General features: G+C 51.5%; 1 protein-coding gene across 5 annotated transcripts in view; it reads right to left on the bottom strand.

Annotated features, from left to right (window-relative positions):
- Nrg2 (neuregulin 2) overlaps positions 1 to 16106 on the bottom strand; it is a 177186-nt gene that overhangs the window by 407 nt on the left and 160673 nt on the right. Inside the window, exons 5-11 of one of the 5 annotated variants that reach the window (XM_028762777.1) lie at positions 14643 to 14719; positions 9380 to 9403; positions 6190 to 6292; positions 3964 to 4087; positions 3539 to 3666; positions 2775 to 3002; positions 1 to 329 (exon numbers count right to left, since the gene is read on the bottom strand). The exon at positions 1 to 329 is cut by the window's left edge and continues 407 nt beyond it. In XM_028762777.1, coding sequence (XP_028618610.1) covers positions 1 to 329; positions 2775 to 3002; positions 3539 to 3666; positions 3964 to 4087; positions 6190 to 6292; positions 9380 to 9403; positions 14643 to 14719 — 1013 coding nt within the window. Of the gene's footprint in view, positions 330 to 2774; positions 3003 to 3538; positions 3667 to 3963; positions 4088 to 6189; positions 6293 to 9379; positions 9404 to 14205; positions 14265 to 14642; positions 14720 to 16106 lie in introns of all 5 variants that reach the window. The other 4 variants (XM_028762779.1, XM_028762776.1, XM_028762778.1 and 1 more) reach the window with 4 other exon arrangements.

The following is a 16106-nucleotide window of genomic DNA, read 5'->3' as shown; positions in this document are numbered from 1 at the left end:
TGCGGAAGGGGCTGGCGGGCAGGCTGCCCAAGCTGCCTCCCAGCGCGCAGGCGCTGCGCCGCGGCCCGGGCCCCGCCGCCGGGTAGTAGTAGCTGTCGTAGCTGCGCTGCATGTCCGCTCCGGGCCCCGGTCCCGGGCCGGGCGGCGCTGGGTGTCGCAGGAGCGGCTGCTGCTCCGCCAGGCGGTAGCTGATGGGTGCAGCGGGCGGCAGCGACACGGCATGCGCAGAGTTGGGCGACGTGATCTCGAAAGTCGGCACCTGCGTGGCCAGCGAGTAGTGGAAGTCGACGGGCGAGAGGCGCGCGGGCGTGGTCAGGGCTGACACGTACCTGCGAGTGAGACAGAGGCGTGGGTCGGGAATCTGGGTGCAGTGCCAGTTCTCCAGAGATTCCAACCAGAAAGGACAGTCCATAAGAGTGAGGGCCATGCTCTGACCAGGTTTAGTGTTCACTATCCTCCCAGTCTGTTCTTATCTGTTAAGCATAGATGACTATAGTGTTTATTCCACTATGATGCTGGACGATTTCAGAAATGTACTAGGGGAGTACTGGAGGGATGCTCACAGTCTCCGGGGCACTCTCAGCATGGGGTGTTTTATGTGTGAACTCATCTATTCTGTAGCATCTGTGAGTGAGGGCTATACTACATACAGGAAGAAAGGGACCCAGACTTTAAGTGCCAAGGACGGAATGACCAAAATGTGGTCTGTTCCATTCTTTCCGAGTCAACTAACTCCTTCCTCCCTGTTTCACTAAGACACCACTAGGTGTCTCTGCTTAGAGCCAAAGGTCCTTGAAGGCCTGTTTCTTGCTAATACTTCCCAGTGTGACTCCTGAGTACCTGTCCCTGGGATTTGACTCCAGGCTAGGCAGAAACTAGTATGCTGAATTCCAGGAGCCACTAGCCATCATTCAGAGACTCTCTGGATTCGAGCTCACTGCTCTTGCAGGGACAGTTTATCCCCCGGCTTGGCTAGTGAGGGAAACATGCCTTCTTGTATCCAAAGGCTGCCACAGGGAAGTGACACCGGGTAGGCACCTTAAGCTAGGGCTGAAAGATACCAAGATAACAACTGTTTCCACTCCCCTTACTTCCTATATCTTCTGATGACTCTTTTTGTTCCCCCACCCCTACTCCCGGGGAGTCATCAGCCTCACCATTCTCCACTTGAGGACCCAGATCACTCACCTCGGTGCCTTTCTTTCAGATTGAACTGCCAAGTGCTTGACTGCTCTCTGGGACTGGCTTAGAGTATTTTCTTTCTTACTAAGTCAGTTCCTCCACCCCCTTCACTTTCTCGAATGCAGATCAAGTTAACTACTGAGTCCTACCTGTCTCCTGAAGTACTCTCCAGCCTGGGCCAGATGTTCTCTCTGGTCATGCTACTACCTTGGAGTTTGTCTTCCACTCTAGGAGGTTCCCAGGACAAACAAAACAAATACCCCACCCCCCTTCCCAAGCCAGTCAACCAAACAACCAAAACAGCTCTGCTAGGGAAGGCTTTCCTATTTATCTACCCAGGCTTTACCTCCCAAGCAAGCAGAAGTCAAGGGCTTGGTCCACCTTGGTGTCCCCAGCCTGCCTGTTGAACTCCACTGCCCCCACAGCCCTGCTTCTCTTAAGCATGCTCAAGTACCTCTCCTAGAAAGTGTCCTTTCCCCATCTCCCTGCTTATTTCTAGTGCTGATGCCAACAGAGACGGGAATGAGTGAGGCAGAACTCTGTACAGTATCCTGGGGCATTTTCCAGCCCTATATGTAGCAGGAATTGTTTCCCTCTATCTACACTGAAGGAACAAATTTTTAAGTACCCACTCCATATCATTCAGATAGTGGAGTTGGACTCAGAGGGGAAAATCTTGGAGTCTGTATTTGGACCAGGTTTCTCTGCGTTAGTGCTTAGCACTTTTAAAAATTGCAGACTAAGTCAGAAGGGCCATCTCTGGCATGCTTGGTCAGCCCAGGCTTGGCATAGAGTCAGTTGAGTCAGAAAGAGGTAGAATTTGCTCCTAGCTGTCCTGCCTGTGGTGTGCCTTCTTTTGCTTTCCTCTCACAAACCTGGCTTGCCTAACAGGCACTGCAAAGCTGATCAGGAAGGCCTAGCTCCTGGGATTCCTGGTGTGGAGCTACTGTGTGTGTGTGTGTGTGTGTGTGTGTGTGTGTGTGTGTGTGACACACAGCATGTGTATAGAGGTCAGAGGACAACTTGTGGGAGTTGGCTCTCTCCTTCCACCCTGTGGGTTCTAAGAATTAAATTTACGTCACCAGGCTTGGTGGGCAAGCTCATTCATTTGCCACAGCAATCTTGCCAGCCTTGGGAATTTACTGGTTCTTCCTTTATCAACATCTTGGGATTCCAGCAATGCTTTGGGCACTTAGGACCTGGCTGCTGATGCTGACAGGCCCTGAGATCATTCTTGGTTCATGTCCTTACTGCTCAGGTCAGCGCCCTTGAAAATGACCCTTTTCCCTGCCATCCAGTCCACTGGCTCTCCATATCTCTGTTTCTGTTGCAATTTGGGGGTCTCTAGGTGATGCTGAGAATAGGCCAACCTTGGGTCCTGGTGTGTGCAACAGCCTGTTTGTCCCTGATGCTCCAGTATAGTTATTATTGTTCTCTAATGCAACAAACTGTGTGTTCACTCCAGCCAGGATCTGCCGAGCCAGCTGCAATTCTAATCCCAGGAGACTATTTAACGTTTCTGGGACCTTGTTTGGGTTGGCATTGTCAGCTTTCTAGCCAAGGTGGGGTGCAGTGAAGGGGTAGACACTGACCTCTCACTGTGTGGAGAGTCACGCAGCGAGTCTATGGAGTCGTGGTAGGGTGGCATGGCAGCCCTGCGCCGCTCCTCCTGGCTGTAGGCTGCTGCCCTCCGCGCCCGTGCCGCCACACATGCTGGGCTGTTGCACTTGCTGGTGCCCACTGATGAGAGCATGATGCCTGATTGGGAATCCGAGGTCAGGCTCTCCGACCGTTCCAGGCTCCACGTGTGGCTCTCATGTCTGGGAAAACCAGATAGGAGTGAGTTGATAGGAAGGGTAGGCTGTCCTAGTGTAGATGTGTGGTCCCATGGCCACTCTGTCCTTGGTTCTTTCACTGATCTGTGACTCCCTGAGCTCACTCTCCTCTCCACTCTGCATCTTTGTGGAGATCGCAGATATTGAACGCTGATAATGGGAGAACTGTGGTTGGTGAGCTGCCATGTGTAGAGGCTCCTCCCGCCCCGTCACCAAGGTCTCCCAGTTGTGACACTTTTGTCTCCATGTTCTTTAGCCATTTCTCAGGATCCCAGCATCACTGGTCAATATGTAAGGGCTCTGATTATTGCATGGGCCTTTCCATGGAAGGAGGGACCAGCCCTGCTATTTTTTTCAGCTATAGGAACGATTGTGCTTGCGTGGACAGGTTGCCTGGGGACTGGAGAGTCAGGTGGACTGTGGTCAGTATGTAAACACAAGAGAAGAGATCAGCTACCTGTGGATGATTGACAGACAATGTCAGGAATTAGCAGAGTTCTATGGACCCTGGTGCTGCTCACCTGTGGCTGGAGGTGGGCGTGGCTGTGGGGCAGTGGTGAGAAGGTGAACAAGAGTGGCTCCCAGAGAATGTGCTCTCAGCTTCCCTCCGGATCACGTGGTCTGTAGCTGGCACATTTTTGGAGATGTACTAGGACAGACAGGAGAGTTGAGAGGAGTTAGTGATGGAGACTAGATAGTCTCCCTTTCCTGGTAGGGAGGGCAAGTGATAAGCATGGAGCTCTAGTTAAGGGGTCAGAGATAGCCCCAGACACCCCCACCCTAATCTTCCTTATGGAAATGGGCAGAGTGAAGCCAGATTCCCCAGTGAGGCAGTGCCTGGCACAAAGGACTGGACTGGCATCCACCCTGGCCCGTCCTTGCAGCCAGAGAAGGTGGCTGTCCAGTAAGAGCTAAGGGGGGGGGGCAGTCTGGGAATACCACTCACATCTGCCATCTGGATCTCTTCAGGGTCCAGCCGAGGGTGGCTGGGCCCGTTGGCCAGGCTTCGGTTCTGGTGGGCGGGGCACATGTTCTGCCGGAGATGGTGATGCATCTGCCTCCTCTGTTTTCTGCACAGGGGAAGGATAGGTGAGCCCAGCATGGCTACCCTAAAGGATGGCACTCCCTGGCTATCCTTCCAGGGAGGCTGGGCAGCGCATGGAATCCCATTGCTTTGTACTGTGTGACCTTGGGCAAGTTCTGGAAGTGCATGAAGATGTTTTACTTCCTCCATCTGTAGCGTAGGACCCCTTACCACCCCAAAGACCACGGACCATCAAAAGCCCATACAGATCTCACGCTGTGCTAGCCTCTTCCTCCCTCCCTCATTCGTTTAGCATTTATTGGATTTTTTTTTTTTACTGTGTCCCAGATACTTCTTTGGAACAGATGAGGTAAACATGGTCTGTGCCTCATGTAGCCTAGGGGCCAGTAAGGGAGGCAGAGAGTAAATACACAAATAAATGAAAATAAATGAGCTAGACACTTTCAGTAAAGTTTTCCAAAGAAAATAAAATAGAATGCTGTGATTCAGGAGCCAGGCCTGTGGGACTTCTGTATACTGACACATAATAAATGCTCAGTAAATTATTTTATCATATACAACTGTAATTATATCACTCCTATGATTCAAAGTCTTCCCTGGCCTTCAGTGCCCCATTTTTTTCTCCCCAGGCTTGTTTCTTGCTCCCTCCCTCCACCCAGCTTGCTGCTTCCTAGGACAGCTTGTTTCTGATGCTGCACAGTGTTCTGCCCTGTACTCCCTCCTTTTCAGATCTTTTCTCCTTAGGACTGAGCCTGAATGCTGCTTCTGAGAGAGAGCCCTTCTGCCCTCTAGCTGAGGATAGGTGCTTTAAAAATGTATCTTAGTGGCCCCATGTAGTGCAGGTAGGGAGGGCTCTGTGGATTCCAGGATAGTCATGGCTGTATAGTAAGACCCTGAGTCAAATCAAACAAAAAGCCCCAAACCAAAAATGCTTTGGCACCACTTGCTTGGGGCACTGGTCATGTGCCTAGTCATGTTCTGGTCATAGGTGGGTCTGATGAAGACTTGTTGCCTTCAGCAATGAGTAAGTGCCGTGGGCATCAGAACAGGTGGCTTCTTTCCTTGGTTCATAGAATCAACTTTCTTGGGCCCAGTCCCAACCCTCTCCTTACTTCCCAGCTTTTCTGGTTCTGGTCCCATCCAAGATGAGGTCAGCAGGACCTTAGATCCCATCTGTAGGGCAGCAGGAGTCCAGACCCAGAGACTCAGTCTCTGAAATGGTGGCTCTGCCTAGGCCCACTTCCTAGATCTGAACAAATACATTGCCATCCCACTCAGCAGCCTTCATTAGTCCTGTACTATCTGGAGCTTGGCATCAAGGTTTTATAGAAGCTTCTGAATCTCATATGTCTCTAGCTTCTGCCCAATCTTCTGGACCCCAGCTTTCTGCTCTGAGTGGTCTGGGTTGCCATCTCTGGCTTGTCTTTGGGTTTGCCCTCTTAAGACTTCACGACCTTCCCAGTTCTGCCCCTAACTGCTCTGAGATAGCCTAATCTCTTCTCCTCTGTGCTCCTTTGCAGTTCTTCCAGTGTGGGTGTGCACAGTGCTGTTGAAGCACCCATTTGTCCTGAGAATGCAGCCTTCCTTGCACACTTCCCAGCACGGCCCAGGGCACCAGCACCCCCTACCCCATCTACTCTAGGAGCCTGCAAGGGGAAGCTGGGAGCTTCAGTGAGGCCAATGTAATGTCCTTTGAGGTGCTCCCTAGGCTCATCACCATAGGACTTGGAGAAGGTCCTCAATTTGCCCAAGGTCCTATGGGTGCTGGCAGAGTTGTTTTTGTTTTTCAAGACAGGGTTTCTCTGTGTAGCCCTGGCTGTCCTGGAACTCACTCGGTAGACCAGGCTGGCCTCGAACTCAGATATCCGCCTGCCTCTGCCTCCCAAGTGCTGGGATTAAAGGCGTGCGCCACCACCGCCCGGCCAGAGTTGGTTTTGAACTAAGACTTTTTCTGTGGCTGTTCCTTGGTGCTACAGCTGCAGAGGCCCAGAGACTGTTGGGGACAGGAAGCTGTAGGAACTCACGCTGGACATGGTGGGAACAGGGAAGAAGTATGTTCTCAGAGAAACATTGCAGGCCATCCCCCACTGGCTTGGCTTGCTCTCAGCTTGAGCATGTAACACTCACTTGGTCTTGCAGTAGGCGACCACACAGACGATGCCCACGACCAGCAGAGCCACACAGATACCAGTAATTGTCAGGACTCTCTTCTGGTACAGCTCCTCAGCCTCTGCAGGGGCAGAGCAGGAACAGAGCCCATGGAGATGTTTGTACATAACCTCCCAATTTCTCAGCCTTGGGCTCCCTCAGCATGGGATCTGTCCACCTCCTTCCATCCCTTCCCCTTGCCTGCTAGCAGACTGGCTTTGCCTCCCTTCAGACTTCCGCTAAACCTGGTCACCACCTCCCCTAAAACCCATACCTGCCCAGTGCACATGAGTGGAAAATGGGGGGGGGAGGGTGAGAGAGGGGATGGAGTAGGGGGTGAAGTTCCAAGGCCACAGTAGAGGGAGGCAACACCTTGACCAATACTCCTGCCCTGCTCCATGGTGGCCCTGTAGAGTGTTGTTCTCCAATGAACAGAGACCTAGAGCAAAGGCCTTTCTCAGGCATCCCAGCCTCCCTAAAAAGGGCTGATGACAAGGTGTCAGACCCAGATTTAGGAGAATGGTAGCTTGGCCAGGAGCAGGGACACAGCAGACTGGGCCTACAGCGTGTGGGAAGAAAGGCCTTTCTCCATTCCCACAGCCTGGTCAGGGTAGTGCCTTGGCTCACTGTACCTTGTCTGCTGGTGAAAAGCCTACCAGTGACAGCACAGCCTGGCATTTAGAAGTGTCCCTGTGCATAAGGAACAGGCCCCATCTTTATTACAAGCTTGGAGAGGCTGGACCCAACTTTCCTGTCTCCCCCCTGTGCCTGGTATGGCCATCTCTGCCGCCTCTAAAACAGAAAGCCAGGAAGAAGACAAGGAAAAGGTGACAGCACTGGCTACGGCCCACCCCACCCCCAGCTGCTGGCTGGCACTGATACCTTGCCCTGTTCCCAGCTCAGTGATAAGTAGAGGCAGACCTTCCGTGGTTGGCAGAGCTCTGAGAAATGTCCCCAGTCCCTCAGATTTAGGTTACCTCCTATGTACACCAGTAACCTCAGAACAACAAACCCTCTGGACGCTCACACACCCAAAGCTATGGCTTCCAGAGTCACAGACATGCCTTTCACACCGACACTCATGCATGTATTGTCTAGACAGACTTTCTGTCTATATACAGACTATATATGGATTATATACAGGCTATCTGTATGCATCCTCCATTTCCATCTCTTGCCCTGATTTCTCCATGCTCTCGGGTCAATACCCATGAGCTATGGCCAGCCAAATTACCAGCTAGCCAGACCAGCCGAGCTCTCTCCACGCCTGCTTGCCCAAAGCATTAGTCAGGCTTCCTTCCTGTTACCCCCTCTCTCCTCACCTCCCGCTGTCCATGCGAAAGTCATCTCAGCTCTGAGAGTGAGTGGTGGATCTGACCATTTTCACTGCTGCCCCTGTAGTCCAGGAGGGGGCTCCCTCAACTAGAGATGGTCACCTCTGACAGGCCTTTCTATTCCGCTTCTCCTAAGTCTGACTCATTCCCACTCTTCACAGATAACTAGTAGCAATGTAGCTCATTCGAATCTGATGCTTTGAAACACACAATACAGCTTCTCATTGCAAGTATAAAAACCAACGGCTTCCTGTATCTTCAAGGCCCCTGATTTACCCAGCTTCACATTCCATTTGGATCTCATCTGTGGTCTGGTGTGCTTGGAGCCAGCTGCAGCATCTCTGACTACCGGATAAGGCAAGCCTGTCTGTGCTGTGTCCCCTGCCTTCGATACTCTTTCCCAGTTGTTTGGGGGGCTGGCTACCAGATGCACTACGTGGGACAAACCTTTACCTTATCGTTCGTCACAGTAGCTCTCTACAGTAGCAGCCAAGCCAAGCCCTGAGCTCACTGTCTTTTCCTCTGTATCACTTGTCAACAGTGTTTCCTATTTGTTGATGTCTCCTCTTGAACGCAGTTCCAGGAGGGTAGGGGTGCTAAGTGTGGCAAGTTCTGGTGTTGAGTGGATGTTTATTGGGTAGGCAAGTGAGTGCACTCACTCCCACCTCAGACAGACACACACCCACAGTCCACAGTCACCTCCCCATGCTGGCAGTTTCAACCCCAAATGCTCTCCTGGGCTTAACACAAAGACATTCCATAGCCTTTCTGTATTCTTGAGTCCTGCCCTGAGACAACTGCTATCTAGATATTCCCATCCTCCATCCACACACACCTGCAGATCATTCCTGTGCACCACACCACAATCCCAGCCTCCACCCTCCTCTCCACTCAGCATAGCCTGAGACCCAGACAGACACTCACATGCAGACTTTGAACTTTGCCTTCTACCGAGAGCAACTGATAGGGACTAGGTGGTAGGGGGGGGGGCTAGGACCTCCCCAGGGCTGCCATGAAAAAGCCTTTCCATATCTGTAGTCTCTGAACCATGTCTGGTGTTCCACACCACCCCTATCACAACTCCCACCAATCCTGAGCCCTCCACATCTGTTGCTAAGACACATCTGGATACTTGGAGTCATCTTGCACCAAGCCAGAGAGCTTAAAATGCTAATCTTCAAAGTCCCTCCAGACAGATAGCCAGGTGTTTGTGTCTCTGGTGGGGGTGGGGTGGGATATGAGGGGAGTATGAATCACATTGAAGTTTCTTGGGGGTAGGAGGAAGGGTAGGCACAGATTAGGCTCTTGGTGGTTTAGCCCACATACACGTACAACATGCCACTGTAGGACAGATCATGGAAGGGGTGAAAGCCTCGAGCAGATGGCAGAGTCTAGCAGACAGACACAATGCAGCGGCAGAAGCAAATGGGGAGCTGTCAGCTTCCAGCCTAGTGCAGATTGTGAAGCAATACACTTGGGAAGGAAAGAGGATCAAGGTGAGATGAAAGAGTTGCCTCTCTGCATAGCTCCCCAAACCAGGCTTCTGCAGACACCAACCCTTGGGGCAGCCACGTCTGGTTTGGTGACTGACTAGCAAGTCCCTGCAGGCTCCTCCCCTGTAGGGGTGCTAACTGAGCACCTGGGCACAGTGTGAACTGCAGGATACCCTGCTCTAAATCAACATCATCAGTGCATCTGGATGAAGCCAGCGAAGATTTCAGAATCATCGACTTTCCCTTTGTGGGAAAGGGAAACCTAACATTCCTCAGTCCTGGTGTCAGAGGCTGTGGGGAGGGGCTGTGCGGATGATGCATAGGAAAAGTCAGGTTCCATACCCTTTAATTCAAATCCTAGGTGCTCTGGTAGTGCGGAAGGAAGGAGAGTGAGAGGGGCAGGGGGAGAGAATGAGAGAAGGGGAGGGCAGGAGAAAGAAAGAGAAAAAAATGTTGGTCAGATCTCTTCGAACATGGGGCAGCCAGCCTGCGAGGTGAAAGCACGTTAGTAGTACCCCCTCCCAGCCTCCTGAGCTCCCTCCCTGGTCCCCAGTACCTGAGAGCCCCAAGAACACAAGAGAGAAGCCATGTTAGAACTGGCAGGCAGGGAAGGAGCTTTAGAGATGGGCAGTGGAGTTAGTACCCAGTGAGAAGGCACAGGTGCAAGAGTCAGTTGGTGATGTCCCCCAGGAGCAGAGGGTGAGTGAGGTGGGGTCCAACGAGGAGAGCCTGACCCCCTCCTTCTGGTTCTACTTCCAACCCTCCATCTTCAGGCCCTCTTGGAGTCAGTCTGCCCCCACTCTTAGCTTATTCATGGGGTGTCCTTTTCATCTGTTCAGAATGAATGGGTTATGCCTCCAGACTGGCCCCATGTCACTGCCTTGTGCCACAAGCCTAGCTGGCCTGGCATATCTCCTGGCAGTCCAAGTGTAGAGCTTTGGTTTCTCAGAGGGGAACAATGGGGAGAGGAAGTGACTCCGAACAACAAGTCATTGCTGTACTTGACATCCCATGTACCCTGGGCTCCTAGGGTTGAGCTGTGGTACCCAAACCCATCTCACCACTTAGGAGAGCACCTACAACCCAGGGCGTAGGAAGAGTGCATTCATTTGTGCAGCATGCACACTTCTTACATTGTGGACAAATTACAGTGTTGGAGTGAGATTGTCACCTGAATGTGTGAGCTCAGGCCTTTGAAAGGTGGACGCTTACAGCTTTGACAGCTTAAATAAAGGGGCCTTGGTCCAAGACTCAGCTCTGCCATTCTTTGTGACTCCAAGAGATGCCCAAGCCATCTAGGTCTCAGTCCCTCAGCTGCAATGGTGGTGGATCAGGCCTTGCTATGGGATCCTGGAGGTCTCAAAACCTGGCTGGGTTTCAGGACAATTCAGGCCAACGGGAGAAGGTCTGGGTGGGAGCCCAGAAATCTCAGCAGTGTTTTAGAGCTTGCCTTTCCTTTTAAGGCACGGCTTGTTCTGTTCCACAGACCCAGGGTTCTATTTCGTCCCTAACTTGTTGTGTGGATGTCCCTGCAGGCTGATGCGTGGCATCTGTTCCCTCAAAAGCACCTGTACATAGAGGCAGATGTGAGCAGGCCTGGCCAGCAGGAGGTTCAACACATGCGTGTGCCAGGGCTCCTATTCACACCTGCCTGGGCACACTCCCTCAGTGACTTTCATATCAGCCAAGTCAGCTCCCTAGACCTGATGAGGGTGTGGCATTGGACTCGACTTCTCGTCTGCTCTGGAGAAAGGGCATCCGAGCACTATTTGGCCCATCTCTTTGTGCTTTCTGAAAGGGATTTCGGAGGAATATGTATTTGGAAAGAGCAGGAGAATGGGTGGCTCTGAGCCAGGGACCAAGAAGACCCTGACCCCAAGAATCTTGAGGAAGATCCTGGAGTTCTGACCTGTGCATAGCCCACATCAAGGATGTGTTCATTCCAGCACTTAAAACACAAGCCTCTGCAATCCCTCCACTCTGAAGCTGGGGCGATGTAGAAGATTCGGCTTCTTTGCAGTCTGACTCTGTTTAAAGCCCTAAGTGCAGCTCAGGGTCCTCTCTGGCTCAAAGGGTTAAATGTCTTAGAGAGGTTCCTAAATAGTGCATCCTGGAGCCTAGGACTTTGAAGCACTCAGGAGCATGTTTTTGATGTCCAGCCAGGCTCACTAGAGAGACAGCAGACCAGCTTCACAGGTCCTAAGTGCTGGTCCTAAGCGTACTTTCAGAAAAAGTTGTTAAAGTCTATCTATGGTAACAGGATACTTTCTCAAGGTGATGCAGGAAATTGGGCAGCAAAGTGGAGACTGGTGGGATCATGGGGCTAAGCTATGGTTGATCCTGCTCAGGCTTGTCTGGCTATTCCTGAGGATGGTATGGCCACCTGCAGAAGCAGATTAGCCTCTCAAAGCCCTCTGAGGATTCCCTTCCAGGTCACTTCTCTGGGAACAAAACCATGTCAACAGCAGCTCTCAGGGGTCCTGGTTAGGGTGGGCCAGTGGTGGCTGGTATGCCTGGTGAGGTAACTGAGAGTTTGGCCAGTCACTTGGTAGGTGACTCTCTTCCTGAGAAGTCTGGGGACAGATGCTGAAGATCTACAGTTGTGTCTGTTGCAGTTAAGGGAGCAATCTCCCTCTCATGTTTCTTGCATGGCACTCAGCCAGGATGGGGTGGACTGCTGAGTATCAGGCCAGAAATGTTCATATTGACCAGTAAATTGGATGCTGGATTTCCAGCAGGGCCAGGCTTTAGAACAGTTATGCAAATTTATTGTCTTGGACATAACCAATTGCAGCCACAAAGTGCCTGGATGAGGGGGCAGTGTTGTATGTGCAGATATAAGCATGTGCTCGTGTGTGTGTGTGTGTGTGTGATGTGTGTGTGCATGTGCTCATATGTGTGCGTGTGTGTGTGTGTGTGTGTGCATGTGTGTATGTGTGTGTTTGAATGTAAGCACACATTCTGTGGTTGTGCATGTGTGTGAGTGTAGTCATACACATGTGGGATACAGATGGGCCAGCTTTCCCTTTCAGGAGGGCAGGGCCTGTAGTGGGAGAAACTTCAAAGTGCTATTGGGGTCAAAGGCTGTTTTCTTAGTCTCTGAAAGATTGTCTGGTCTTGAGGTGGTCTGGGTAGGTGGCAGGGTCAGATGCTTTGCTCAGCAATACTGGGAGACATCCTCCAAGGACTAATTCTCTTCCTGCCCTCCTCCTTCCTGTTTATAGCTGGGAGATACTAAGTTGTCCTCTAGTGATAACGGCAGGCTCCCAGATGAGCTCTTTCATGCATCACTTCATTTCATCCCTGATGCTGCCTTCTAGGTATAGCTGCCTCTGTCCTCATCCTACGGAGGAGAGAACAAATCCAGAGCACTTAAATAGCACCCAGGACTAGGGATCTAGGCACCTGGCATTTCTAAATGGGCAGTTGAGCACTTCAGAGGGCACAGGATGACATCTTTGTACTCATCATGTTCTGGAACATCATAAGGGTCCTTGCGGAGCACACTTAAAGAACAGGAATTCGCCACATAAAGGCACCTGCATGGTGCTGATGACACAGGCAAGAGGGCTGGGAACTCCATCTACAGGGTTTCTTTTGGGCTCGCAGCAGACACAGGCTGAAGGCTGATGTGCTCTCACTGGCCAAGGGGCTTTGCATAGTAACCTATGTTCTGGAGGTTCTATTGTGCTCTGACCTATTGCACTGGCTGCCTGTCCAGAACAGTTTCCTATGCTGTGGAGGCTTTTGGCCCAGGGTGGAAAGGAAGAGCCCCCACTGCCTCTCTTACTTGGTCTACCATTGCTGGTCTTCTCTGTCCTCTCCTGAGGCTCTGCATGCCCCAGAGTTCTCTACATAGGCTGGATCTGATTCTTTAGGGCTACATGTCTTGCTCACATATTATATTCCACCTTTATCCTCTCTTTCTCCATAGCCTGTGACTGTGAATAGAGGGGTCTGGAGAGAGTACTGCCTCTCATATTGTGGACAGAGGTAACTCTTTGGGTCTACCAGCCTTTACCTGCTGGAGCCCAAGTGCTCCCAAGGGCAGTGTTTCTAGGCTCTGTCCTATGGTCTGAGGACAATTTGAGGATTCATTTCTCCACCCTGAGACCCGAACTCAAAAACTGTTTTTTTCTGGATGTGTTATCTAATGGCCCCTGAGTTTCATATTTGGTATTTTAATGGAGTTTTCCTTTTTAACATTCAAGTACTATCCAGGTCCTATGGCTCCTTACTGCTCACAGGACCCAAATGTCCTCCCAAAAAGGAGCAGGGGGCTAGTCTGCTCTGCAGAATGGGATAGGTGACTTGGTTGAAGGCCAACACACCATTGGGTCCCAAACCAAGTCTGTGACTATATCCAGAGGCTTATTGTTCTGTTCTACCTCCCCTGGTGGTGCTTGAAGGAACCTGCTCTCAGGCCCTAATTACAACAATCCACTATTTTGCCAAATCTTTGGGCTGTAAAGGGCTCATTCCTTCGCCCAGAGTGGAGGAAAGAAAGGAGATAGAGTCCTGGATAGTGTCCAGACTAGAAGAGTCTTGGGAAGGGTCACCAGTTTCCACTTGAGTATGTTAGCATCTGCCGTTGCCCTTCGACCACCTCACCCTGTAGCTGTACACATGTCTCTGGAAACATTCATGGAAACCATTGCCCTAGGGACCTGCTCTGTTTCAATCTCCCCTCTGCCTTAGTCCTAGAACCCCTACACAAACCATTCTGGCCAGACCAGAAGGCAGACTTTTGAGACCCCTTCCCTTCTCTCAAACATACCCACAAAAACATGCACACGCTCACTGCCTGGCTCAGCAGCAGCCTGACACCTTCAGAAAGTCTTCAGAGGCAGGGGAGGGCCCTTCAAATGCCTCTTTCTGCATTTGGCAGGCTGCCTGATTCCAGAAGAGGGGAGAGGCCTGGACATGGCCCTGTTGCTACAGAGAATTCCATATCGCTATTCCCAGGCAATATAGGTGACTTATGGGGATGGGTGAAGAGACAGGGGTGTGTTGTCTCCTCTTTGGAGGCTACTGGTAAGCACTGAGGATTGAGAGGAGCTCAGGACACCCCTGTTCCCTCTAAGACTTGGTAAGTAAGACCCCATCCCTCCCACATGAGGAGACTGCCAGTCACCAGGGAAGAAGAGAAATAGAAGAAAGAAACATACTGGAGAAGTTGACCATTGCGAACTGCTGACACCTGTCCCCGGTGTATCCCACAGGACACCTACCAAAAGAAAGAAAACCAGAAAGAGAGAGCCAGGATAGCAAGACACAGGCATTGCAACACCCCGGCACAGGCTCCTGCCAGCGCCAGCTAGGTTCCTTGCCACGGTTACCATTTGTACTGGCCTTGCCACTCTGCCCCTTACCTGTAGCCCTAAACTTTAAACCCAAGGATTAGGCCAAAAAAATGAAAAAACAAAGCAAAACAAAAACAAAACAAAAGAACTAACAAACCAAAGTACAAAAAAGGAAAGAGAAACGAAACATAACAGCCAAAGATCAAAACAACCAACACCCCTGGCCCTACGCCCTACATTGGGGGACTGCACCCGGAAGCTTTCTAAGGAGCAGGGACTTGTGTTTGTGTCTTCAAACATACTTTGCTTAGGATCTGGCATGTACAATCGCAAAGGCAGTTTCTCCAAACATCTCTGTCCGAAGAATCCGTTTGGACATCTGGAGAAGGAAAAGGGGAAAAATCACAGAACAAACTGGCATCATCCACGAGGCTAAGGTTAGAAATCAAAGTGCGCAGGATGAATGAGAAAACCAAGTCGGGCACTTGGGGTCACACTTGTAGCTGAAGGGGCTGGAGCCGGGGCTGGGTGGAGGGCTCTGTCATCTCCTTACAGACGCTTTAATCCAGGTGGCTCTGTGGGGGATGGGGCAGGCGGGGTGGGGCAGGGAGGATGAGTTAGGGAAGTTGGGTGGGGAAGGTGAGGGGTTATTAAGACTAACTGTCCTATTGGTTGGGGGAGCTTTTCTTCTTACCTGCCTGGTGTCCCCCAGGGAAGCCAGAACTGTAGCCTCCGGGTGCCAGGCAGGCAGACTTATTATGGGATACAAGTTCCTGGTGTCACTCCTCCAGGCTCTGTTAAAGGATTCTCTCCAGGATTCTGGGCAGGTTTCCTTCTCTATGGACTAGCTCCTAGAAAACTCAAAGTAGAATTCTACTAGGCTGTTCTCCCATTGTGTGCTCAGGACCAAAGGGACCTAGAGGGTATTTGATCTGTTCTCTCAGAGAGGGATCTGTGGCCCAGTATGTTTGGGAAATCCATCCCCCAGGGCTCCTATAGAGTGGCAGTCTCCATTAGCAGAGGAGATAACAACTGAACTATATGAACTTATTTGACCTAGGAAGTTTTGTTTGTGTATTCTGAGACAGGGTCTCATGCTATAGCGCTGGCTGGCTGGGAACAGAAGGCACTTTTTAGAGGGTATACTTGGAGAAGGTTGCCTGCCCTAAGGCAGTAGAGTAGATGTGAGGAAAGCTAAGTGGGGAGGTAGGGAACTGGAGGAGAGGCAGAGTTGCTAGTGCCCCACAGCTGCCTTCCCGACACTGCATTCAGGGGGAGGTTGGAGCAGCCTAACTGGGGACCCTGTTCTGTACAGGAGCTGGTTGGAAGCCAGCCTTGGCCTGCCTGCCCTAGGACCTGTTCTTCCACTGTGGTCTGGCTTTGCCCTGGCTCCAGCCTGGATCTCCTGGATCGCCTCGAATCTCAGTCTCCTCCCTTGCTGCTCAGAGGCACCACCCACCCCCCTCCTTCTCCCTGACCCTGTCATACCCTCAAGGTACACTTCCTTCTGTTCTCTGGCTGCCACCTCTCCCCTTAAGCAAGTCCCAGTTTCATAGATTTCTAGGAGACATGCCTAGTCCTGTGCTCTCTTCTGAACCCCAGGAAGGCTAGTCACTCAGGGAGAAGCTCACAGACACGGCTGAGCTGACCTTTATGCATGAATTTCTTCAGAAACAGGTCTCTGTTGCCCTGGCCTACAGTCCCTTAGGAACTAGGGAAGCCTCTCAGTACCAGGTTACTGTGCAACATTAGTCAACCTGGAATTC

Source organism: Grammomys surdaster, unplaced genomic scaffold, assembly GCF_004785775.1.
Source record: "Grammomys surdaster isolate TR1022 unplaced genomic scaffold, NIH_TR_1.0 135, whole genome shotgun sequence".
In the NCBI taxonomy this organism is placed as follows: domain Eukaryota; kingdom Metazoa; phylum Chordata; class Mammalia; order Rodentia; family Muridae; genus Grammomys; species Grammomys surdaster.
This window is presented reverse-complemented; position numbering and strand designations above follow the sequence as displayed.